A 27,670-nucleotide genomic window follows, 5' to 3' on the forward strand; every position below is an offset into this window, starting at 1 on the left:
AAAGTAGAATATCTTAGCAAAGAAATAGAAGATATAAATGAGAGGCAAATAGATATTTTAGAAGTGGAAAATATAATTAAAATAAAAAACTCAGTGGATGAGTGCAGTAGCAGAATGGAAGGAGTAGAGGCAAGATCAGAAACTGGAGGGGCGCCTGGGTGGCACAGCGGTTAAGCGTCTGCCTTCGGCTCAGGGTGTGATCCCGGCGTTATGGGATCGAGCCCCACATCAGGCTCTTCCGCTGTGAGCCTGCTTCTTCCTCTCCCACTCCCCCTGCTTGTGTTCCCTCTCTCGCTGGCTGTCTCTATCTCTGTCGAATAAATAAATAAAATCTTTAAAAAAAAAAAAAAAGATCAGAAACTGGAAAATAGAGCACTAGAAATGATTCAATCTGAATAGCAGAGAAAAAACAGACTGACAAAGTAAATACAACCTCAGAGACCTGTGTGGCTATAACAAAAGATCTAACATTCCTGTTGTCCGTGTCCAAGAAGGAAAGGAAAAAGGAGGGGCTAAAAAATACTGGAAGTAATAATGGCCAAAACTTTTTTATTTGGCAAGAGAACTAAAACTACAGATTGAAGAAACTGAGTGAATCGTAAATAGAATAACCCCGCAAAAGTCCATGCCAAACACATTGTAATTAAACATATGAAAACTAAAGACAAAGAAAAACTTGAAAGCACCAGGAGAGAAATGACATGCTATCTACCTATAGGGGAAGACAATTAGAATGACAGCCAGTTTCTCATCAGAAACCATGGAGGTGGGAGGAAAGTGGCATAGTATCTTTCAAGTGCTTAAAGAAAAGTACTGTTAATACAGAATCTTATATTCAGAGAAAATATCCTTCAGGAATGAAGGGAAAATCAAGACACTCTCAGAGGAGGGAAAACTAAGAGAATTTGTTGCCAGAAGACCCATCCTAAAAGAATAGCTAAGAGAAGTTTTCTAAATTTAAGGAAACACTAAAAGAAGGGATCTGGGAACATTAGGAAGAAAAACCATGGTAAGCAAAAATACGAGTAAACATAATAGACTTTCCCTGTCTTGAATCTTTAAAGTTATATTTGGCAATTGAAATAAAAATTATAACACAATCTAATGATTCTAAATATATGTAGAGAAAATATTAAGATACTATACAGAATGGTAAAGTGAGGTGAGGTTTCTGTACATCACTCAAACTAATAAATGATGACACTAGTAGACTGAATATATATCAGTAGACAGTCCCCAACTTACAATGGTTCAAATTACAATTTTTTGACTTTACAATGTGTGAAAGTGATACATATTCAGTAGAAACCATACCTCAGACTTTGAGTTTGGATCTTTTCCAAGCCAGTGGTGTGCAGTATGATCCTCTCTCATGACACTGGGCAGCAAGCTGCAGCTCCCCGTTAGCCACATAGTCACAAGGGTAAACGGCCGATACACTTAGAACTGTCTGTACCCACACAACCACTTTCTTACTTTCAATACAGTGTTCAACAAATTACATGAAATATTCAATACTTTATTATAAAATAGGCTTTGTATTAGATGATTTTCCTGAGCCATAGGCTAATCTAAGTGTTCTGAGCATGTTTAAGGTGACCTAGGCTAAGCTATGATAATTCAGTAAATTAGGTATATTAAATGCATTTTTGTCTTATGATATTTTTAACTTACAGTAGGTTTTTTGGGACATAACTCCTCCTAAGTCAAGGAAGATCTACATAAACACACACACAATGTAATATGTAATGTATGTAATATATATTACATATATAAAGCATATATATAATCATACATATATAGTGATAATAATATATAATGTAATTCCTAGAGCAACCACTAAAAAGCTATGTAAAAGATACACTCAAAAGCAGATAAATCAAAATGTAGTTCTAAAAGATGTTCAAATAACCAGTAAGGCATGAAAAATAAGACACAGAAATGAAAAAACAGAGGGAACAAACGGAAAACAAAGAAATGGCAGACTAAAGTCCTGACGTACCAATAATTATATTAACTGTAAAAGGTCTAAAGATCCCAGTTAAGGGCAGATATTGGAAGAGTGGTTTAAAAGACATAACCCAACTATATGCTGTCTGTAAGAAATTGCATTCAAACATAATGATATAAGCAAGGTAAAGGTAAAAGGACAAAAACCCCACAAAAACCCATGTACGGAAATATTAATCAGAAGAAAGCAAGAGTGGTTATATTAATATCAGATAAAATAGACTTCAGAGCAAAGAAAATTATCAGAGAGGAATATTCTGTGATGATAAAAGGCTAAAATTACCAAGAAGACATAGCAATCTTAATGTGTATGCCCTGGACAACAATGTTTTAAAATACGTGAACCCAAAATTTATAGAACTAAAAGGAGAAATAGATAAATCCACAGTGATAGTTGGAGATTTCAACATTCTTGTCTCAACAGTTGACAGAACAAGAGATAGAAAGTCAGCAAGGATATAGAAGGACTCGCCACAACTACCACCCTCAGATAGCAGAATGTAATCCGTGTTAGGGAGCACTCTGCTCAACAATAGTAGAGTACATATTCATGTGCTTACAGAACATTCATGCTGGGGAAACAGATTTTAAACACTGAAATTGTATACGGTACGTTCTTTAACTACAGTGGAATCAAACTAGAAATCAGTAACAGAAAGACAACAGGAAAATCTCTAAACACTTGAAGACTAAATGCCACATTTCTTAAATAATCATGGGTCAAAGAGAAAGTGTCAAGTGAACTCAAAAGACATTGAAAACGAAAAGACAGCATATCAAAGTTGGTGAGACACGGCTAAAGCAGTGGTGACAGAGAAATTGGTAGCACCAAATGCATACATTGGAAAAGAGAAAAAAATGTTTCAAACAATAATTTAAACTCCTACTCAGGAAACTGAAAACAAAGAACAAAAGAAACCCAAAAGAAGCAGAAAGAAGAAAATAATAAAGATAAGAGTATAAATCAATGAAATGAAAAACAGAAAAATAATAGAGAAGATTAATGAAAGAAAGAGTTGATTTTTTGGAAAGATCAATATAGTTGATAAACCTCTAGCAGGACTAAAACAAGAAAGAAGAGATGACCATTATAAAAATGAAACAGCAGGTATCACTACAGACCCTTCAGATATCAAAAGCATAAAAGGGGATATTATGAGCAACTCTACACATATACATTTTTTTTTAAAAGATTTTATTTATTTGTCGGAGAGAGAGAGCACAAACAGGGGGAGTGGCAGGCAGAGGGAGAAGCAGGCTCCCCACTGAGCAAGGAGCCAGATGCAGGACTCCAACCCAGGACCCCAGGATCATGACCTGAGCTGAAGGCAGATGCTTAACCAACTGAGCCACCCAGGCGTCCCTGCACATATAACTTTGACAACTTGGATAAAATGGTCCCATTCCTCCAAAGCACAAACTACCACAACTCGCCCAATATGAAATAGATAATTTGAGTAGCTCCATAACTGTAAGGAAATTGAATTTGTAATGACAAATTTCCAAAAAATAAATGCCTAGTCCAAATGATTTCACTGTCAAATTCTAACATTTAAAGAAGAATTAACACCAATTTTACATAATTTCTTCCAGAAACAGAGGAGGAAGGAATATTTCCCAATTCATTTTATAAAGCTGGTATCACTGTGATAGAAAGCCAGACAGAGTATGAAAAGGAAAACAACAAACCAATATCCCTTGTGAATAAATATACAAAACATCTTAATAGACTATTAGCAAATATAATTTAGCCATCTAGAGAAATAAGTATAGACCATGACAAATAGGATTTAGTCCAGAGATGCCAACCTGGTTCAGTATTAGAAAATTAATCAGTATGATCTACCGTGTTCATAGCCTACATGGTTATTTCAATCAATAGATACAAAGCATTTGACAGAATCAACATTCATTTTTGAAAACTCAGGAAAATAGAAATGGGGGTATTTCTTCAACTTGGTAAAGAGCATTTGTTTTCTAAAAACCTAAAGCTAGTATCATACTTGTGAAAGACTGAATGATTTCTTTCTAAGATTAGGAACAATGCGAGGACATCTACCCTCACTACCCTTATTGAACACAGTACTAGAAATTCTAAGTAGCATAATAAGGCCAGTGAGGTCTCTAGCTGACCTCAGGTGTATGAGCAAATCCAGTCAAAGTCAGCTAAGACCAGAAGATGGGCTCATCCTAAATTGTCCACCCGCAGAATCATGAGTTAAATAAATGGCTGTTTGAAGCCACAGAGTTTGGGGTGGTTGGTTATGTAGTAATAGCTAACTGGTAAAGGAAGACTCAGTACTTGTAATATATCAGTTCTCCTTCAATTCACAGGTTTACAAATTAATTAATCTACAAATTAATTCACAAATGTAGCACTAGCCCAGCCATAGTTTTTCTTTTAACTAGGTTAACTTATTGTTAAGTTCTCAGGGAAAATTAAATGAAATAGAATAGCAAGAAAACTCTAAGGAAGAATAGGGACACTCACCACATATTCAAACTTATTATTAACTTCAGTTATTGAAGTAATGTGGTCCTGGTGCAGTAGTACACAATCACACCAGTGGAACAGAATAAAAAGTCCCGAAATGCATCATATGGTATAGGTGAAATCTCAATTCAGTAGGGGAAACAATTGTCCATTAATAGCATTGAGATAACTAGGTCTCTGGATGGGGGGAAAAAGTCTGCTCTTCTAAAGTGGAAAGAAGACAAGACAGGACACAGAATGGGAGAAAATATTCATAATGCATATGTCTTCTAGGGGACTTGTATTCAGATTAGGAACTCTTACAACTCAATAAGACATTTCAGCCAATAGAAACATGGACAATAATTTGAAGAAGTACTTCACCAAAAAAATATGCATATCATACAGTATATGATTTCAATTATATGACATTCTAGAGCATACAAACTAATTTATAGTAACAAAAAGCATATCAATGTTTGTTTGGGGCCAGGTGTGAAGAGAAGGATGGATTACAAAGGTCATGAGGAATCTTTTGGGGGAAATGGAAATATTCTGTATTTTGTTCGTGGTAGTGACTTCACAGGTAAATACATCTATCAAAACTTAATGAAGGTATACCTTCAATGAATGCCGTTTATTACACAAATTGTAACTTAATATAGCTGTATTTGAAAATCATGTTTTATGATAAATGTATTAAAAGTGCAGGAAGCCAGGCACTCTTATATACTGCTGATAGTATGGTGAACTGGTCAACCCCGTGGAGTGCAGCTTGGCATTATTTATCAAAATTATGAATGCATGGTACCTTTGACTCGGGTATTCCATGTTTAGGAATGTATCCTAATTCCACACTTGTTAAATGATGTACTTACATGATAACTAATTGGGGCATTGTTTGTAATAGCAACTAATGCCCACCAATAAAGAAACAGTAAAATAAATTCTGGTACATCTGTGCAATAAAATGCTTAAGCAGTTGTGACAAAGAATGAAAGCATTCTTTGAGTTCTGACGTAGAATATTCTTCAAGACATTTTAAGTGACAAATGCAAGACACTAAGGGTAAGAAAGGGTATGTACATTCAAGTGACAAAAGCAAGACACTAAGGGTAAGAAAGGGTATATACATTCAAGTTTGCTTATATTCATATATAAAGAATCTGGAAAGGTACAGAAGAAAATAATAGTGATCATTTTGTAGGGAGAACAGGAGCTGGTGGGGGAGAGGGATACACAAGGGCAAGGAGACTCTTCACTTTTTATTTAGAGTGTTTCAGTTCTGAGCTATGTGAATATAACTATTAAAAAATGAATAAATAAAAAATTTAAGTTATTTAAAGAGAAGGTAAACAAAGTCCAGAGTAGGCTTGTTATAAAGAAAACTACTGAGAAACAAACTGAGGGCTTCAGAGGGGGGAGGGGGGAATGGGATAGACTGGTGATGGGTAGTAAGGAGGGCACGTATTGCATGGTGCACTGGGTATTATACGCAACTAATGAATCATCGGACTTTACATCAGAAACCAGGGATGTACTGTATGGTGACTAACATAATGTAATAAAAAAACATTAAAAAAAAAAAAAGAAAACTATGGAAAAATAATCAGATTGCACAAAGAATTCCTAAAATAAAAGATAGCAGAAATTCTCTATGAGAAAAGAAATTTATTCAGTTTGTATCCAATCATGTTTCGTTTTGCTTCTTTTAAAATTTTAATTTCTGGGATGCCTGGGTGGCTCAGTTGGTTAAGCGTCTGCCTTGGGCTCAGGTCATGATCCTGGGGTCCTGGGACCGAGTCCAGCATCAGGCTCCTTGCTCAGTGGGGAGTCTGCTTCTCCCTCTGCCTGCTGCTCCCCCTGCTTGTGCTCTCTCTCTCTCTGACAAATAAATAAATAAAATCTTTAAAAATTTTTTTCAAATTTTAATTTCTAGAAGTTATTGTATTTCTTAGAATTAGTGGGACTTTTTCTGATTTTTTTAAAATTAAAATGCAGTTGACATATAGTGTGACATTTGTTTCAGGTGTACAACATAGTGGTTGGACAAGTCTGTATGTTATGCTATGCTCACCACAAGTTAGCTACCATCTGTCATCGTACAGTGCTATTACAATACCATTGACTGTATTCCCTTTGCTGTGCCTTTCATCCCCATGACTTCTTCATTCTGTACCTGGAAGCCTGTCTTCCACTCCCAGTGGTTAAGTTATTAAGTAGTGGTCAGTGTTATACATTAAAGGAAAGAAAGAGCGACCAAGTAGTGGTCACAACATTTCCACAGTCAGTACTCAGTAGTGTGCTCCATGAGACTTCTCCTGGGACCTTGGATCAGTCTGTTAAGTAGCTCAGCAGGGCATCTGTATTTTTCTAAAGTCCCACAGGTAAATGCCACTAGAAAAGGTTCTCTGTTACTGGTGCCTCAGGTATAGCTGAATCAGATGTAGTGTGTGATGTGTCAAAGTAGGGCAGTCACAAAATAAATGCTGTTTGAAATCATACCTGTTTTTGAATGTGAGACATTTTTTTCTGGTGGCCCCATTTTAGATTCCCTGTAGATATGAGTAGAGTAACTTTAATAGCGTACTCCTCTAGGATGTATTCCAAATTCTCAGGTCCCTGGCCACCTCCAGTTGGGAAGGTAGAACATACTGCTTTGGATATTCAAGCCAAAAGTACCTAAAATACCTTGTAACAGTGTGGCATTTTTAAGCTAAAGAAAATCACAGCATTATAGAGAAAAAGCTTAAAATGTACTTGGAATATTTAGAACAAGGGAAAGGCTTTTCCTTTGATTTTAGATAATACAAAAAAAGGATGAGGAAATATGGAAAAGGTCATTGTGGTTTTTAATTTCACATTTTTTTTCTTTTAGTTGGCTTTTGAAACAATGAGTGTTATATCTGTGGTCACCAACTGTGCTCTAATTGGAATGTCACCACAAGTGAACGCCCTCTTTCCAGAGTCAAAATTGGACCTCATTCTGATTGTAGTAGCAGTGGAGGTAAGTGAAAATTTAAACCTATTTTAGTCTCCACATCAGATGCCTCTGTTAAAGCAGAGATGACCTAAAGCAGTGATGTCCCTGACTGTCAATGACTAGCAATTTAGCGACATGCATTTACTGGTTCAGGTAGTGGAAAGATGTGAGGTTTGAGGCTGTGCATTTCTGGTTGTTGCCCACGTATGAAAAAGTCACCGTGGTGTGGACAGGAAAGTGACCTTTCCAGCCATTGTACTGACCTGTCCAATGCTGAGTAGATAAATTCTATTTGAAACAGAATTCTGTAGATTTGATATTTTTTTTTAGTCTCTTCTAGGCATCTGTCATTTCTACTTTCTTATTAAGCAAATAAATCCTAAGAATTGCTTTTTGATTAACAATTTAAATCTCATTAGTAACAGGTGTGGAATTCATTGTGAAACTCTAAAACACCAAAATGTAATGTATAACAGGAAGACTCATAATTTCACATACAAAGTACAAGTAGACTGTCTGTATACTTTTTAGGTTTTCATTTCATCATGTTTCTGAATATGGCTTACTGTAACATTTTGAAAATTTAGCACTGACCAATTGCAAAGGGAAGAATTTGCAAGAATTTTTTTATTGCTAGTGATTATTATTGTTAGGAATATTGTGATCTTTCATTTTTAGATACTTAAAGAATAAAACAGTTGTGGAAATTTATTAAAGCCGAATTTAGCAGGATTATAGAGTGGCCCTCAGGCCTCAGGCCTGGGGGCTGACTTGAAACTGTGAACTTGTGCATTTCCAGAAGTGGCTGAAGAAATAGATTGTGCTTTGCTGTATTTACTCTTTCTGCGTATTTAATAGGAATCTGTGTTCATGGTAGATGCTATATGCAGAATGTGCGTTTGGAGAATGATTTAGACAGCAGTGAGTAGGAGGGAAAGGGAATGGCTCTAGCAGAGAAAAGTAGGTCTGCTTTGAATTTTGAGAGTTGAATAGGATTTTGGAGAGCTGTTTGTGAGGCTGATTTCTCACCTGTGTGAGAGATCAAAACAGGTATCTTAGTCAGGGGGTTGCCAACTCCCCAGCTCAGAGCGTACCTTCTTGATATAGGATATGGCCCTTAACTTTGCCAATACATCCAGAGTTAATTAGGCTCTTGGGACTGACTTACACTTAAAACTAATGAGACTCACAAAGGACTGACCAGAATGCCAGGCAGTTAATTTACCGTAAGGAGATCTTTCCCCATGACTGTAACAGTTGGTGTTAAAGTGGAATTGGTTTGTTAGAAGACTTCTTGGTAATTTGGGAACTAGAGTGAGAGGAGTACGTCTTGAGAGACAAGGAAATGGAAAACCTGAAAACCATCCCTTCCCCCAAATTGAGGAGAGCTCTGCTGTGAGCCAGAGCTGGGAGTTCCGTTGCCAGCTTGTGAGCAATGCTGGGTGTGTTCACTGCCCACCTCTTGATTTTGCCTCCACTTTCTCTAGATCTCTGGCCGGTCCAGCGTTCTGTATATTCCCATTGTCACTGCTTTCTTTCATATATGGAAATGCTGCAACATCAACTATCCAGGGTCTGGCTCTTCTCACTTAATTTGGGAGATTGGCTGGCCTACTGGAGTGTTCTTGCAGATGGCACTCCTGCAGGGATTTGCTGGCCTGCATGGGATGGGGCCTCAGTATTTCTGTGGTGTTTGGCTAGAGTGTCTAAAAGTTTGGTCTTGCCAGACTGCCCCTGTGCTACCTTTGGGCTAGAGAGCAGGCTTTTCTTGCTTGTTTTTTGTCTGTGTCCATTGGCATTGCTGGTTCTGCTTCCTCAGCACTTAGTCTGGCACATATGAGGTCAAGAGGAATCCCTGGGAACTCACTACCATGTTGTTCCTTAGGGTCCTGGGGTCCCTGGTGAGTCTGCTTTCTGTTTTCTTGTTTCTGCGCTTCAGAGTTTTCTTATGTTTATTTTATGTATAATGTGCATGGCTTTTAGTTGTACTTAGCAAGAGGAGTAGTAATAAGTACTTCTGCCCCATCTTCCCTGAAGTAGAAGTCCTCACTTTTTTATTAACCCTTTTTTTTTCCTCTTTAGCCTAGGACCTTTGCACTTACAAAGTCCTTTCTTTGGGCCTGGCTAGCACACTTTGGTTCCTTAGGTCTCTGCTCAGATGTCACTGGGCTCCCAGCCTCTTCTGATCCCTCCATCTCTGCTGGATCTCTTCTGTTAGTCTCTTAGGAAGCCTTGATTATCCTCCCTCAACGGTGATTATCCCACTTGTATGCCTTGCATTTACTGGTAGGCGTGTTTATGTAACGTTTGTCTCTCCTGTGCACTGTCAGCTTCAGAACAGCAGGGACGGTGTCTACTTTTCTGTCTAATAAATCAGACTACTAGCTAGAATAGTAACTAAAACATGATAGGTAGGCATTTCAGTGTTAACGTGAATGTGGAATTAATAAATTAAGCTATTGGAAAGGAAAATGGGCATTTCTTTTTTTATTTAAAGGAGAAAAAATGGATATTCTTTTTTGATAATTTTATATTCAGTGTTATATGACTACATTTGTATATAACATTTTCTAAGTTCTACTTATAGAACACGAAGTGGCAAGTGCTCATTTTTTAAAAAATTTCTTAATTACTCAGTCAATAGTATTGAGAACTTCTATGTATATGACACTGAATCTGGTGCTAAAGAAAGACAAAACTGTCTTTTTATTTTTGTCCTCAAGAACTCTGCTTCTTAATGTAGCTGAGAAGATGTGCACATCTTACACACACAAACACACACACACCTGCATGTCCCCACATACATACATGGTTAAACACGTCTACTAGAGCTGCGACTAGGAAGTATAAATGGCACACCAAGCGAATGGTCTGTGGCAACATGGAGGAGGATAATCATGAATAGCAGCCGAAGACAGGAGACCCTTTCTGTCTTTATCTTCTTCCTTTGCTGAGGTCTGAGGCCTCCTGTGGCATACTTTGGGAAGGCTTGCATGTGAGTTAATCCTGATTTCCCAGAGCAGTTTAAAAGGTAGTTTCTTCCATGCTCGTAGAGACTTCTCACTGAATTCTGAGTGTAATCTACTCCCAGCATGTAAGTTAAGGACACTTGGCAACCTCAGGGTGGGAGACAAAAGCACAGTCACAGGCTGATTTAGAGTCCGTCATGATGTAGAAGAAACATAGTTTTCAGCTTAAGATTAATTCACATAGGCCAGAATGCCAGCAATGTTTTAGGCTATTTCATTACCGGCTAGACTTATACCTCTAGACAAGAAGTATTTACTTTGGTTCCCAAGATTAAATCCTCATAAGATAAAAGTGGTCATTTTGGTGTGTATTGGGTTTTTTAAAAATAATATAACTCAGCAAAATGTTATCAATATTTATTAATATAGAAATTATTACTAATATTGAGGTTACCCAGAGTTAAGTTGAAGGTGAACGGGTGTTAAGAAGTGGTAACTTAATGTACACTGCTCTTTCCATTTTTTTATTGTGATAAAATAAACATAACATAAATTTACCATTGTAACCTCTTTAAAAATTTTTAACTGTGGTAAAAAACACAAAAGATGAAATTTACCCTCTTACTCACTTTCAAGTGTACAGTTCAAGGCATTAACTGAAACTCTGTATCTGTTAAACACTAACTCCTCCCCCCCTTCTCCAGCCCCTGTGAACCACCATTCTATTTTTGTTCCTATGAATTTGATTACACTAGGAATCTCATATAATGGAATCATCCAATATTTGTCCTTTTGTGTCTAGGTTATTTCCCTTAGCATAGGTGTTTAAGGTTCATTCGTGTTATAGCATATGTCAAAATTTCCTTCCTTTTTAGGACGGAATGATATTCAAATGTATGTATATACCACATTTTATTTATCTATTCATCAGTCGATGGACATTTGGGTTGCTTCTACATTTTGGCTATTGTGTATAATGCTGCCGTGAACATGGGTATACAAATATCTGTTTGAGTCCTTGTTTCCTTCTCTTGAGTAGATAGCCAGAAACAGAATTTCTGGATTATATGGTAATTCTATGTTGAATTTTTTGAGGAAATACCATACTATTTTCCATAGCAGCTGCACCATTTTACATTCCCATCAGCAATGCACAAGTGTTCCGTTTTCTCCACATCCTTGTCAACAATTGTTATTTTCTTTTTTTTTTTTAATAATAGTTACCCTAATGGGTATAAGGTGGTATCTCATTATAGTTTTGATTTCCCTGATAATCAGTGATGTTGCACATCTTTTAAGGTGCTTTTTGGCCATTTGTATATCTTTTTTGAATATCTGTTTGAGTTCTCTGCCTATTTTTAAATTATGCTATTTGTTTTCTGGTTGTTGATTTGTAGGAGTTCCTTATATATTCTGGATATCAATCCCTTATTAGATGTATGACTTGCATATATTTTCTCCCATTCTGTGAGTCACTTTTTTACTCTGTTGCTACTACTTCTTGATGCACAGAAGTCTAATTTTTCTACTTTTTCCCTTTTTTGGCTTTGCTTTTGGTGTCATATCCAAAAAATCGTTGCTAAATCTAATGTCATGAAGCTTTTGCCCTATGGTTTTTTCTAGGAGTTTTATAGTTTTAGGCCTTAAGCTTAGGTCTTTGATCCATTTTAAGTTAGTTTTTGTATATGATGTAATGTAAGTGTCCAGATTCATTCTTTTGCACATGGATATCCAGTTCCCAGCAGCATGTTGAAAAGACTCCCTTCCTCAGTGAATGATATTGGCACCCTTGTTGAAAATCATTTGACCATATATGTGAGGATTTATTTCTGGACTTTATTCAATTCCATTGGTCTATACATCTGTCTTTTTTTAAACCATCTTATTGATATGTGATTGACATACAAAAAGCTGTACATATTTAATGTATACAACTTGATGAATTTGGTGATAAGTATACATCTAGCTTTATGCCGGTTACCACACTACTTTTATCACTGTAGCTTTGTAAGTAAGTTTTCAAATCAGGAAGTGTGAGACTCCCCACTTTGTTCTTTTTCAAGGCTGTAAAAGATTATTTTGACTATTTGGGGGTGTGTTTGTTTTAATGTGCTTGTAGTAACTGAAGCTACTTTCTCTTTTTTTAAAAACTATTGATCAAAAGCTAGGTTTATATTGGCACAGATTGGTATTAAAATAAGTCTTCCCTTTCTACCACAATAATATATTTGAAGATTTATTTGTTTTTATTTTATTGACTTTCTTCCTATTGTGAGGACACCAGCTTTGTTTCTAAATTGAAAATTTTGTGTGTTAGAACAAAATCTAGCTCAGAGAAAATGTTAGAAGTAACCAAAAAATTAGTAAGTTAGCTAGTTTTATTTTAGTGTTGCTGAGACCTGAGCTGAATGCCATCTGGTCTTGAAATGAATCCAAAATGTAGAAAGCTTAATAGAAATTAGAAAGTATACTTTTTTGGTTTATTACCAGACAAGTTTGTAAAATCATACAGAAATTCTAATTCAAAATGTTATAGAAGGTTCACTAAAACCATCCGTGGGTCAAATTAACATGTCACTGTGTATAAGATTTTTCCTTTTGATCTGTAGATGTGTTTTCAAATAAGGAAGTAAAATCTTAAAATTATATTTAATGTCATGTTTTTTCCCAGAATCAAGGTAAAGTATCAGTGTTAATTACTGAGTTTTAGAAAATGTTTTGCCTATAGGACATTAAATTAACAGCATGCTATACTTACATATATTCTTTCATGGACCCTAAAAGAGTAGAAATTTCATTAATTCAAAACCTAATAAATAAGCCGTAAATAAAGTCATGTAAATTTTTAGCATCTTCATGGAAACAGCAATTTAAGAGATCTTATTTTAGTTATTTTCTCCAAATTAAATAACCTCTAAAAAATACATTTATTGATTAGAATTTGTTAACAAAACAAAAGAGACTTAGAAAACGTAACAATTTTATAAAGCTGGTGTTGAAAGTATTCTCACAATTTAAATTGTGGATGAACTTTTCTGGTTCAAACTTTTAAAGCCAGGAAACTTTAATTTTCATTTAATTTTTGGTTCTTCAGGGTTTTTGTTTGTTTGTTTGTTTTGTTTTTAATGCTTAACAGTAGTGCAGCATAAAATTCAGTAAAAGGCAAAAATGGTCCCTCCTGTGTGCTGGTAAGCACCGGGTCATATGTCACAACTTTTGTGTATTTACTGCCATCTAGTGTTTACTTTAAAAACTAAGGACACTTGAACGCCACTTGAACACCACTTTTATTGGTAAAATGTTACAAAAAATTTTTATGGGCTTACCAAAAGAATAGCCTACCAATGTATGAAATCATGTAAAAATTCCATTTTCTAAGTTAAAAATAACCAAATAATGATGGCGTTATAGTTCAGCCCACAAGATTAAATCAGCATCCAAATAATTCTTTTAAATAATAATCATTATCCTCACTTTTGAGGCAAATTTAATTTACTTCTTGGATGTAATTTTATTTTATTTTTTTTTAAAGATTTTATTTATTTATTTGAGAGAGATAGAGACAGCCAGCGAGAGAGGGAACACAAGCAGGGGGAGTGGGAGAGGAAGAAGCAGGCTCATAGCAGAGGAGCCTGATGTGGGGCTCGATCCCAGAATGCCGGGATCACGCCCTGAGCCGAAGGCAGATGCTTAACCGCTGTGCCACCCAGGCGCCCCCTTGGATGTAATTTTAAACAAAAGATCACTACTTTTTGTTTTGTTTTGCAAAGGATCACTACTTTAAATGAGGAATCACAGAACAACTCCAATTCCTAAAAAATAGAAATGACCTGAATTCTCTAAATATCACATTTGGTAATCATATATTTTAGTATTAAATGCATTTACAGTTCTCTTTTATTTCTAAACTTAGTAAGATGTACCAGTCATACATTCTGAATGAGAACAATTCACCTAGTAAATGCTACATTTTTCCTCAGGTGAAAGTGAATTCACTATTCACCCCAGAAGTTATACCGCATTTCTAACATTCAGGTCCTGGTGCCCAGCAAGCCAATTTGCACCATGCATGTTTAATTGGTAGTTTTAAAAATATTGCTTAATTGCAGTTCCTTTAAAAAAAAAGAAAAGAAGAAGTTATGTGATTTTTTTTTTTTTCCCCTAGAGCTGCTTAGAAACAGAATTGACTCTCATCTGCTTGTAATGACTAAGGTGTCTTTTGAGAATGGACACAGCCCTTTGGGTTCTTTTATGCCCTGACTCACAGGGTTTATCTTTCATTCATTCATTCATTCATTCATTCATTTATTCATTTAAAAATAAAGCATAAGCGGGGGGTGGGGGCAGAGGGAGAGAGAGAGAGAATCTGAAGCAGGCTCCACCCTGAGCAGGGAGCCCAACGTGGGGCTTGATCTCAGGACACTGAGATCATGATATGAGCCGAAATCAAGAGTTGGGTGCTTAACTGACCGATCCACCCAGGTTCCCCTATTTTTCTATTTTTAAAAAATGGTTTCAGACTTAAAAGCTGCAAGCATAATACAAATAATTCCTATAGTATTAGAATTCACTTATTTTGAACATTTTGCCGCATGAATGCTCTCTCTCTCACTCCCTTTCTCCGTTGATTTATATTTATATCTATGTGTATGAATACATATGGGTACTTCAGAGTATGGAGATTCTATCCCTCTCCTGCTCCTTAGTGCACCATAGCCCTGGGTCAGGGCTCATCTTGTAGGCCCTTTTCCTTGACTGCATATTGAGACCAGGGCAGCTTCTCTTGCAGGGATGTTCTGAGGACTAGAAATGACATGTGTGTGACTCTCATCACAAGGGTCTGGCCTTGTGCAGATGCTTGATGAATGCAGGTCTTGTTACCACTCTTACAAGACATGTAAGCATGTGAAATTCCACACACACACAGCTGGGCATTTGGCAGAGGCCCAGAGCTGAGAGTTGCAGTTCTAACTGGCTCGGCAGTGGCAGAGTGAAGCTGTCGTTGTCTTTATTGTCACTGTCATCATTATTTGTTAAGTGGGCGGTGTAGCAGCACGGAAGTAGCTTGGGGTGTCAGAGGCTAGAGGGAGCTGAATTAGCACCTCAGCTCTTCCTCTTCATCTCTGTGTGCCACGGTCTGCTCAGATTAAATGAGGACGTTGGTAATGTACACCAGAAGGGATGGATGCCAGGTCTGATGCGGAGGAGGAAGTGAAAAAGTGTTAACAGTGAACAGTGACACCATTATTAATGGGTTAATATTTTAACAGCTAACTCAAATGTGTCCTTCATCTCATAGATACCTCTCCCCTGGCTCTGTGCCCCCCCCCCCCCCGTGTAACACTGAATTGGTTTTGTTTGTGCTGCAGTTTCTCGATTATATGTTAGTCTCCATCTCGTGTTTCCATTCTGTGACAGGACTCCATTTTTCTTCTCTTCCCAATCTTCTCACTCCCACACCTCAGTCCAGCCCTTCTTCCCACCCGTCATCTTCCCAAGTCTTGCTGATTCTGACTTTGAATATCTGTTGAGTCTGTCTTCCCTTTGACCACTGGTGTGGTTTGAGTTCAGGCTTTTACCATTTCCCATCTAGACTTTTTAAATTTTATTTTTTTTAATTTTATTTATTGACAGAGGGAAAGAGAGAACAAGCAGGGGGAGCAGCAGAGGGAGAGGGAGAAGCAGGCTCCCTGCTGAGCAAGGAGCCCAATGTGAGGCTCCACCTCCGGACTGTGGGATCACGACCTGAGTCGAAGGCAGACACCTAACCAACTGAGCCACCAGGCGCCCCCATCTAGACTTTTCAAAAAAACAACTTTATGGGTATAATTCATATATCATACAGTTCCCTCAGTTAAAGTGTACATTCCTCAGTTCTTTCCTAGACTTCCACAGCCATCAGGGTGACAGGGTCCTTACCAGCCTCTGGCTTGATGCTTTCTCTCATGTGCTCCATGCTCTCTATTTCTGGATGGTTATTCCAAAACAAAATTCTGATCATATTTCTCCTCTGTGGCAGTCCTTAATTTGAATCTCTGTGGATTACATAAGAAATGCCTAGGTTGAATATCAAGGTCTTTGCAATGTCCCTTCCCCTGTACCTTCCCTGCCGTCCCGTTTCACACTTAGACATCCCAGAGCCCTTCCTGCAAGTTAATGTTAGCATTTCCCAAAACTGTAGGACAGTGATGCACTTATTCCACCAAACCGAGCCTCCTGAAAGCATTGGCAAGGACAGGCATGCAGGAAATACTGAATAACTGAGACATGTCCACTGAATCGCTTTTACTCTTTGTTTTCAAGTGATTAAGCAGTTGCTTGTGAAATGTTCGTTAATGAATAAATATAGTCATGTATGGTTGTTGTTTTCCTAGTGAATATACAGTTAGTGGGAATTATTCAAGAATTAATTTCGACTTTATAATTAAAGACTTTGATGTATTTTTGGGAGGTATATCAAGAAAACCCTTAGGTAAAATATTGAAATTATTTATAAGAAAAGGGGAGCTCAACTAGGCAGTGTGACACAGTGGTTAAGAACACAGCCTCTGGGTTCAAATCCTAGCCCCACCATTGATAAACTCTCTGTCTTTGAATGAGTTTAGTACCTGCAATTATTACGGGGATTAAATGAATAAATATACATGGCATGCTTACTACAGTGCCTAGCAATATTAAGTATTCAGTATTTGTTAGTTGTTGTTGTTTCAGGAAAAGAATGTCTTCTCATAGAAGTCTCTACCTAATTCAAAGGTCTGATTAAACTCTGAGAATTCAATTAAAAAACTTGATTAGGAAGAAACTCACAACCAACTATTCATCTCATACCATTTCCCAGCATCAGAGCATGTGTTGGCCTCTAGGAAGGTTTTTGACTTTTGGATTAGGGTACTTTTGAATGGAATTACTGAACTGGGTTTTTTCCTTCCTCCTTTTGTTTCCTTTATTTCTGTGATAATCATGGTAATTTTCTGGTCTTTCTGTAGGCAGTCGCCCTCTTCCATTTTTTTATCCAAATGAAACATTGCTTTGTGTTCTTTTAATGGTGTGGGAATAATTAAAGATAGTCAAGGCCAATTCTTTCATTGAATACATATTTATTGTGTGCTTAAAATATGCCAGGTATTACTTAGATACAGCCCTGGCTTTTGCAGTGCTTACGGACAGAATCCTCCGGGAGATGGATCATAGTGCAATAGAAGGCATGCTTTCTGGCCTCCCCAGGTGACCCAGCTCTCCCCTCCCCTCCCAGCAGTGCCTGGACTGGCACAGGCGCTCACAGCCCACTGGGCGAAGATGTCCACTCACTGAGATAAGTGCTCACCAAGAGGCATTTTGTTTCCGAATCTATGTATGGTATTCTTGTTACTGTAATTGGCATAATTTAATTAAATGGAATGAAAACTGATGAAATGTGTGTGCTAAAACAGAGAGAGCCGTCATTTCTATGAAAACCTTTGGAAAGACTCCATAAAGACAAATTACTATCAGATTGGATAAAGATGAGGCAATTATAAAAGATTAGGGACAAATCATAAAAATATGAACAGCTTCCAGGTTCTGTTTTCACTTTGCTCCACATGTGTCTTTAAGTTTTCATTCTTCTTTAAAGAAAACAATCCTGCGGATCTTCAGTATTGTCTCATGGGTGTTATTTATGTATGGAAGACTGAGAAACCCCATCACTGGAAACCCCATCACAAAGAAAAGGTCTTGGCCCTACATTATAATCTTTGCAAATAAATCTACATTTAAATGTTTGCTAAGGGGCGCCTGGGTGGCACAGCGGTTAAGCGTCTGCCTTCGGCTCAGGGCGTGATCCCGGCGTTCTGGGATCGAGCCCCGCATCAGGCTCCTCCGCTATGAGCCTGCTTCTTCCTCTCCCACTCCCCCTGCTTGTGTTCCCTCTCTCGCTGGCTGTCTCTCTCTCTGTCAAATAAATAAATAAAATCTTTAAAAAAAAAAAAATGAGAGAACTCAGTAGTTTCTCTATACTCTTAAGTGACCATTTCAGTATCTAGCTACGTTATTTTCTTTAAGTGAAATTGGACAACATCATATATATCCATATTCAAATGTAGACACTCCCAATTCCAAAGACCTGGGTTATTTGATAAGTCTCGGAGAACTGTTAACTCTGTTCTGCTCTCAGTGGATGCTCTCAAGGCCTTCTGCCAACTATCTGCTCTGTCTGATATGTCCTGTTACACCCCAGCCTGTGCTCCCCACTCTCACATACAGACCTGCCAGGTGTATTGGCCTCCTGTAGGATTTACCTGCTAACCTCCTCCTTGTATGACAGTGATCTTCTCTTTCAGATACATAAATGATTTGAAAGTCAAACTTGCCTCCTTTCTTCATTTTTCTATTTTATTCTTTTGGGGAATGGTGTTTATCACACACAAAGCATTTTGGTTTCAATTTTTTCCCCCAGGGTGAGAAGCAAGTTTTGCTTCAGAAAATGGAAGGAAACTTTAAGAACATACAGCTACCAGTGTTTATAGTATTGGATTGAGTGTTGAGAAGTTCCCAGTCCAAGGGGAACACAATTGGGGAGGCATTGTGTGGCAGGGGACCCCTCTGGAGGAAGAATGAGATGTTGGGGCCACTCCAGAGGCAGATGTGAGCCTGGGAATGGTGAAATCTGAGACTATATGGGTTTCTTAGGGAGAGTGAAGAGCATGAATTGGGGGATGAAGGATAAAGTGTGGGGAAACTGATGGAGGGCCCAGAGCTCATGCATTCCATTCCATTTCATTCCAAATGATCTCTTCTGACATGCTTAGGGGAAAACTGCAGTAATGATTTTGCCTCACTAATGTAACTCTACTTGGCCTTTCCAGTGACACGTAAAAGGGAATAGGTCAGACGCTGAATCTACCACATCTGCCCATTATGAAGTTGAGCTTCCAGTCCTCTTGTTACTCTGGGGAGAAGCCCTACATGGGACTTTGTGGGGGATGCAGTGGTTTGTTTCTGTGAAGCCTGGCCCCGTGCTTGTAGACAGGTTGGCTGTGCTCCACACTGTCCCACACCCTGCCCTCCTCTGCCTCAGTGGCTTCTTACTCTTTCCACATCAGCCCAGACTGCTGTGGTCTGCCCAGCCTTGTTCCCCATTGTTCAGTCCACCTTGCCTTTTCAGTTTCTGCATCCTGTGGGCCAGGTTCCGGTTCTGTATGCCCATATCCTTAGTTTATTTCCTTGCAGAAATACAAAACTGCCAGGATAACTGTTCTTTGGGTTATCCTTTTTGCGTTCACAAAACTTGTTTCCATTTAAGACACTGTTTCTGAATTTCTAGGCTACGCTGGGAATGCAGAGAAGATAAATCACTCTTGCTCTCTAAGAAGGCTTGGACCCCCAGGCAGAGCATTTCAGTACTCATTTTTTAAGTCTCCCTTGTTTTTTCCCTCAATTAAAATAGTGCCATTAAAGTCATGTTTATCAATATCTACACCCTGTTTAATAACCCATTTTCTTTAGGAAACTTTTCCCACATTAACAATACCCCAAGCCCAAAATGTTGTATTAGTATTCTAGGTCAGATCCCACTTTAAGAAATACTTAACTGCTTTTTGCATTGGAATTTCATTTCAAAAATTGGGTCAGGCTTGAATTATCACTTTCTTAGAATCATAGACATTGATATATTAATTGGATTGGGTGAAATGGTATCAGTTTGACCAGCTTATAATTTTCTAGTTACATTTGTTATAATTGTTTTTTGTTGTTGTTTTGTTGTCACTTCTGTTGTCCCTCTGCCTCACCTTTAGTCTCTAGCTTAAAAGCTTCAGAAGGCTTTAAGTTTCTTTTATAGTCCCCCAAGTTGCCATGTTGCAAACACTGGATAAATTAGAAGCCATGTGAGAGTGTTTTATAGACTCTGAGGTGCTTATAAATGTAACCTGTTAATATTACCACTGTCATTTTTTCCTAATTAATAAAACGTGTTCCCAGTCCCATTATGTTATATTACTAAAAATCGACTATTTCCAAAGAGGTTAAGAACTATGAAAGGGGAAGATTTTGAATGTTGTAAGAAAACTTCTTACATACTTCAGTTAAAAACCCTATGTTCCAACTGAAGGAATAGAAATGCCATGTTTTACACACATACATGTGTGTATATATGTATGTATGAATGTGTGTGTGTGTGTGTGTGAGAGAGAGAGAGAGAGAGATACGATATGCCTAATCTGAGCCCGTAGATCACCTCCTCTTGCGGCTGGGGCATAAGGTGGAAGATGAGCTGCAGAATGTAGGGATGTGATTATCCCCGTGCTGCTGCCAGTGGGCCCCAGCTGTAACCATTTCTAGGAGTGCAAGGAAGATTGTAGGGCATCCATTTCAGGTTCATTGTAGCACGTCACAGAGAAACTAATTGGCACCATCTGTGCGAATGACTAAGTCTGTAATGTGGTCACTGGTGCACAAAGAACTCAGGTTGAGGGAGTATTTCACAGCAAAAAGGTGGTGGGATTGGAGCAGAAAGAATACTGTGGGTTGATATTCTTTTATAGTTATCAGTTGTAGAACAGCAACCCCAAGGGGAAAGAGTAGCTCTCTGGTAGGTCAACAATATCCTTCCACTGAGGGTTTAGGAAGGACATATGAACAAGACTATGGGGAGGGCTCATTGCATTGTCTTCTCTTTGCGGTGAGATTTGTCCTATGCATCCAGTCTAAATTTTGGACATTTGAATTTACTGCGGGGTGGTTGCCAGGGATTGGGAATAAGGTGTGTATTTGACTACAAGGGTACAGCACAAGGACATTTTTTGGAATGATGAACTTGTTCTGTATCCTGATTATGATGATGGTTTCACACCTCAGTGCATTTGTAAAAATTCAAAGAGCTTTATGAGTGATTTTTATGCTGCGTAAATTTAAAAATTTAAAAACTTTATTGAAAAACATGTTTTGGAAAATCTTTTGCCTCTGGCTAAGGGTATGTTTGCAAGACGAAAGAAGTGATTTTTTTTATAAAGCTTTTATTCATTTATTTATTTGACAGAGAGAGAGAGACAGAACAAACGGGAGAGAGAGAGAGAGAGAGATTGAGAACGAGAGAGAGCGAGCACGAGGGGGAGGGAGGGTTAGAGGGAGAAAGAGAAGTGGACTTCCCGCTGAGCAGGAAGCCTGACCTGCGACCTGATCCCAGGACCCTGAGATCATGACCTGAGCCAAACAAAGGCAGATGCTTAACTGACTGAGCCACCTATGTGCCCCAGTGATTTTATTCCCCCCAAACTAATTGAGAATGAAATGACCTAATACCAATTAATCTAATATTTGATTTTGTGTAGCAAGTGGCTTTTTTCAAACTCCAGATAAGATTTTATAGTAGAGGGCACCTGGATAGCTCGGTTGGTTAGTGTCTGCCTTCAGCTCAGGTCATGATCCCAGGGTCCTGAGATGGAGTCCCACATTGGGCTCCTTGCTTAGCAGGGAGTCTGCTTCTCCCTCTGTCCCTCCCCACTGCTCATGATCTCTCTCTCATCCTCTCTCTCTCTCTCAAATAAATAAAATCTTAAAAAAATATTTTATAATAGAATTTTTAGAGATTCTGCTAAAAAGAACATGTTAGAAGGCATAGGCTTCTTTGGTTTTCACTTCTTTAATCTTTCATAATTCCTGTCAACATTAAAGGAGCTGCTCATCCAGAGTGCTGTTTTTCTGATGAGGGGAAATTAATGAGGTGAGCCATAGTTCAGACATTTGAGAATTCACTGGTCATGCTTAAGATCAAAAATGATCCACTGTTTTATATTTTGTTGTTTTCAAAATGTGGGCCATGTACATAAATGCTGATAATTGTATGGAAAGTAACATGCTATTGCTGTTAAGCCTTTCAAAGGCACAAGATATTCCTCATGGGCTTCTAGAATCATCAGGGTGTTCTGATGTGTGTGGACGGGCAGTAGCAGTAACACACTGGGAGCAATTGAGAATTCCAGTGTTCTAATGAGGGAGGGAGTGAGGTTGATGTCCATTAGTGGAGTCATTAAAAACCATAAGCTTGTATTTGGTACTTTTAAGTAAATAATTTCAAACTAAAAGAAACATTTTAAACAATTTGGAACATTACCTTTACTCATGAGACTTTCCTGAGGAATATTTCACCTCTCCTAAGCTGAAAAATTATTTAAGGGTTTAACCTAAGAATATATTTTTTAAATATAAAAGACTAAATAGTATGTAACTGATCCAATTGAAAGTTGATTTATCAGTTGGGTAACGAATACTTGAGTACTTATTTTGTAGTTTTTATGCTTTAAAATAAGGGTCAGTGACCTTTCAAAACTAGGGTGCTAAGCCCTGTTTATTCATTCCTTTGGAAGAAAGAGGTTTATAATCTAAAGTCTTGAGAAGGGTCTTATCTCAAGCCTTGATCAACGGATTTGGTTATTAAGTCACATGTTAGCTGAGATGAATGGAATTTGAATTGTCACTAAACCTTGCTGTCAGTGGTGCTCATAGTTGACGAAGCTGCTCTAAGTATGGCTCACACGCTGTGCTTGCTGGTCTGTGAACTGTTTGTAGTGGCTTGCAGAAAGATAAGGTGCTCATGCTAAAATGTAAATCAGCAGGCTGCTGCCGTCACTGCAAATGTCTAGGTTTGGAAAGCAGTGTCGGCTGGACTCTAAGCATGCTTCGTGAGAGATGATGTGCATTTTGGCGCAAGTCTCTCTCTCTCTCTCCGTGGACTGGTAAATAGTGTTCTGACCTGTGCTGTTGAGGTGAATACTTTATCTTCTCCATTCTAAGAAAGTTGTTGGATTTGCACGTTGGATTTCCTGCTGTTGACCAGTTGTTCCCCTTCTGACTCTAGCTGTGGTGCTTTGTGATCCTGCACCGTGACTCTGTCCACTTCCAGCTGGACCCTGGGACAGTGGATGAGGGGGAGGCCCGTCCTGCAGGAAGCTGCCTCCACCCTTTGTCTCTGCACACTGGGGTGTGTCTAGGCCCACAGATGGTGCTCTGTAGCGACTGTGCTGCTCCTGACCTTCACTGTTGCTTCAGCTGCGTTGCTCTCGTGAGCACGTGCGCAGGTGAACAGAGTTCTGAGAACAGTAGCGGGTATTCGGTTGGGCGTTTCAGTTAGTGGGAGAAAGAACTGACGACAAGTGTTCCTTCTCAGCCCTTCTTTTTGTTTTACACATGTAACTTTCAATCAAGTTATCGGAGAAGCTGTTCTCTCCCATATACATATACACCTTTTCATAAGGAGAATGGTAACCTGCCTCATTTTCCCTCTGGCTTGGTATCTGATGGTATCATTTGGTACAATTGTATTTTTGTTGTTAGCTGACAGCATGGAAATTACAAAGGTATTTCCTTACAGAAATAATGATCTTCTCTGTGTAAATGTTTTACTCTTTGAATAGTAGTGCATTTACGTGGTTCGAACTTGAAAGGTTCAAAAATGTGATAAAAATCCCTCTACTTCTGTCACCCAGTCAACAAATTCTCTTTCATGGGGGCAGTCAATGTGCTAGGATCCTTACATCTGCTTCCTGGGATAGTTAATGTGCAGATAAACAAATATATATGAGAATAATGATTTAAGGGCAGAATTTAGTGAATTCATTTTACATCTAGTTGTTTAGTACAGATAATGCTGTTGGCAATTTTTAAAAAATTTATGTAAAATTTTTTTGTGTCCTACATGAGATGACCTCATGCTGTTGAGCTTTAGAATTTATGACTTGAGTGGTATTTTACAAGGCAGTTTTGACCTTTTCAGGATAATAGAAGTTCCTTCATTTTGAGTAGGTGATGGGTTGAAAGATAATGAATGAGTTGGCATGCTTGTAATTTTAGGTTTGGATCTGTTTCACCTACAGGTTAGGAAAAACAAAAGCTGCTTATTAATAACAAATATTTTGTCCTGCTTGTCATCAAGGGTAGTACCAAGATTGGGTTGGGGCCAAAGCAAAGGAGCAGTCTATTTGTGTATTTGTCATAATTTTTTAATAAGAGTGAATTTCTTTAAAACTGCTTCTAAGGCCAAAAGCTTGTTTAAGCAGGTAATCGCGCAGCTCTGAGAAGAGAATCCATTGTAGTAGTGTCATTCAATGAAAATGCCCTGGGTTAGGGAGTTTTTGAAGTTGCTTTTTTAAAAAATAAGGTTCATAAAATTTAAATAAATGTGAAATAGATATACTCTTTGACCCTGAAATTCTACTTGAAGTTATTTATCCTCATGAGAGAGAAATTTGGGATGGACTTGTAGTTTTCAGCCCATTTCTCACTCTCATTTACTACTGCATATCTTTCTCCCTAGCCCTCCATATCCCTTGGCTTTCTTCTCCTCGCCACTTCTCATTGCCATCCTCTGAAATGTATCACTGCCTCTTTTCTGCTGACAACCCCTACTTTAGGCTTCTTTCTTGTTTCTCTGACTGCTTCCTTGAGGTCTGGGGCTGTGTCCTGGGCTTGGAGCACCGGAGCTTTACTGAGCCCCTCTTGGCATAGAGACCACAAAGGCAGAGAGAAAAGGGAACATCTGTCTGGCATGGAACGGAACAACTAAATCCCTAATCAGAGAATAATGTCTTTGGAGCAGGGCACGCATTTTATGTGCATTCTTGCTAGGACTGAAAAAGGAACTGAGCCCGCATAAACCTTACTCTATCACTGTGTCTTTGAATGCTTGGGTCGGTGATCCTTGGATGTTTTGGAGGAATTGTTTTGGTTGTTCTGTGTTGTTTTACACTTTCATGGGAAAAAAACATTAAAATAAAGTGAATTAAAATTAATTTTGTTTAGAATGACTATAAAGACATAGCATGAGGGATTTTGGAGGGTGGTGAAACTGTTCAGTACCCTCAGTATGGTGGTGGCCATGCAAATCTATGCATTTGTTGAAATTCACGAAACTACAAAAAAAATGTCAGCTTTACTGTATGATATAAAATAAAATTTATAAACAAAATTACTTGAAGAATTTCATGTATCCCTGCAAATAGCGATACATCTGTGGATGTCATTAATTAAGGAATCACTATTATACTGAATGAACTGTTATATGCCCCATTATAAATATTGGGATTTCCAAGAACCTAGTCAGATTATTTCCCAGTCTACATCAACCTCTCCCACCTCTTACATACCTGCCTGTATTTTCATACTTAGTATAAAATCAGTTCTAAATTGAATGAGGATAACAAGTCAGAGGTAATAGCTGATGGTTTCCTTTATTTTTTCTAAATCCTTAAGAAGAATTTTGAGCCATTTTGTATGGGAAGTTTAAGCAAAGGCAAGACATTTGCAACCATAAAAGCATCAGTTACTATTGCCTCTTTATTTAGAGAGAGGGAATTCTCATCCCTTTGACTGTCAGACCTTTAGTCTCCTCTTTGCATTATTAATATTGCTGTGGAAATTCTTGAGACTTTAATCCAGGCTGCCTGTGATTCTGCCCTTCTCCTTGCTGGAAAGATACATTTGATGTCACACGTGGGACTGCCAGATGATTCATAGGGTACTAGTTGAAGACATATCCATGGAGACTCTCAGTGATGAGGATCTCTATTTAGTGGGCAGAACATCACTGGATTTATGACAGTGCTGTCAGCTCTTTGATTATGGTTTTAATTACCACCTAAACCACAGAATTGTGAGATCACATGTTGTGTTCTTATTTCAAGACCTGCTATTAGTATTTTTAAAGCAATTACGAAGCAGAACTATAATATGGTAACAATTTCATACATTAAAATATTAATGCAAGAAAAAAATTCTGCCATAGACATCAGAAAGAAGATAATTTTTAAAGATTTTATTTATTTATTTATTTATTTATTTATTTATTTATTTATTTATTTGAAGGAATGCATGTGTGTGGGTGGGGGGAGGGGCAGAGAGGGAGGGAGACAGACAAGCAGACTCTGCACTGAGTGGAGCCCAATGTGGGCCTCGATCCCACAATCCTGAGATCACAACCCTAGCCGAAATCAAGAGTTGGACGCTTAACCAACTGAGCCACTCATGTGCCCCAAAAAGAAGATATTTTTGTTTGAGCCATAAGAAGAGGCCCTTGTTTTATGTTCATTCTTGTAAAACAATTTGGGAAAACTAGAATAATCTACAAATCTAAGATTAAAGTGAAGTTGATCGTGGTGAATTCTATGGGTAAGGAGTAAGCCAGGATTTGTATTTTTAAAGAAGGTTAAAAATATTTCTCCAAAGTAAAATGGAGTTTGCTTTTAAAATGTATGTCGGTTCTTGAGAATCTGTCATTTTGCTGTGTCTTCAGAATAGTTGAATATTATTTAAACAGCATGTGAATGTAGTCAAAAGTTAGAATACCTGTACTTGTGACCTTAGACTACTTTTTTTGTCTTCTTGCCTGGAGTTTATTAATAGTATTACACATATAGGTTTTACTTTAGAGAATATTCAGATTTTCCTTTTTAGATACATACATGTCATTTAAGTTTGAGGCTTTTTCTGTCACTTGACATAGGATCAGGCCTTTACATGTTCCATGTGTGCTTGAGAAAAAAAATAGGCCCTTTATTATATTCATGTAATGTTATCAGTGTCTGTATCTGTTTCTCTGTAAGCTCCACCATAGTAAGCATATTGTTTAGGTCTCCTAAATTATTGCTTTTTGTCCACTCATCTTGATTTAAGAGTAGTGTTAAAGTCTTCTGCTAAATACTGTGCTCCTATTACAAAGCATCTATTTAGTTTCTGGTTTGTGAATGTAATTGCTATGTTACTTGGTGCATAGAGATTTGTAACTGCTGTATTTTCATTTTGAATTGTGACCTTTAACATTATAAAAATATTTCTTTGTCATTTTTAATGTCTTTTGACCTAAATTTTATTGTCTGATATTAGAATTATATCCCCTCCTTTCTATTTTTCTGTTTTTCTCTAGTATACCATTATTTTTAGCTTCCCTGAATCACTTTCATTGAGGTGTGTCTCTTGTCTATAGCATAGGATTTAGTTTTCTTCTGAAAGACAGTTTGAAATATTTTACTTTTAATTGATATGTTAAGCCCATTTGCATTAATTGAGATGCTGTTGTGTTTGGTCTCAACTTTGTTATGTTATTTTATGTTACATATTCTATGTATTATGTTCTATTTACTGTGTTTTTTCTCTATATGGTGTATACTTTCTTTTTGTGTGGAGGTGTTTAGGAAGGTTTGTTTCGTACCTTTATAGTTATAACTCCTATAATATCCTTAATTCTCTTTCCCTTTACTTAGATTTCTA

General features: G+C 37.7%; 1 protein-coding gene across 5 annotated transcripts in view; it reads left to right on the top strand.

Annotated features, from left to right (window-relative positions):
- ANO10 (anoctamin 10) overlaps window positions 1–27,670 on the top strand; it is a 237,082-nt gene that overhangs the window by 54,033 nt on the left and 155,379 nt on the right. For all 5 annotated transcript variants that reach the window (XM_087870040.1, XM_045798360.2, XM_045798359.2 and 2 more), the window contains one exon: window positions 7,362–7,490. In XM_087870040.1, the coding sequence (XP_087726166.1) occupies window positions 7,362–7,490 (129 nt within the window). The remainder of the gene's footprint in view (window positions 1–7,361; window positions 7,491–27,670) is intronic.

Source organism: Ursus americanus, chromosome 20 (assembly GCF_024610735.1).
Source record: "Ursus americanus isolate L20-20 chromosome 20, mUrsAme1.1.p, whole genome shotgun sequence".
NCBI lineage: Eukaryota > Metazoa > Chordata > Mammalia > Carnivora > Ursidae > Ursus > Ursus americanus.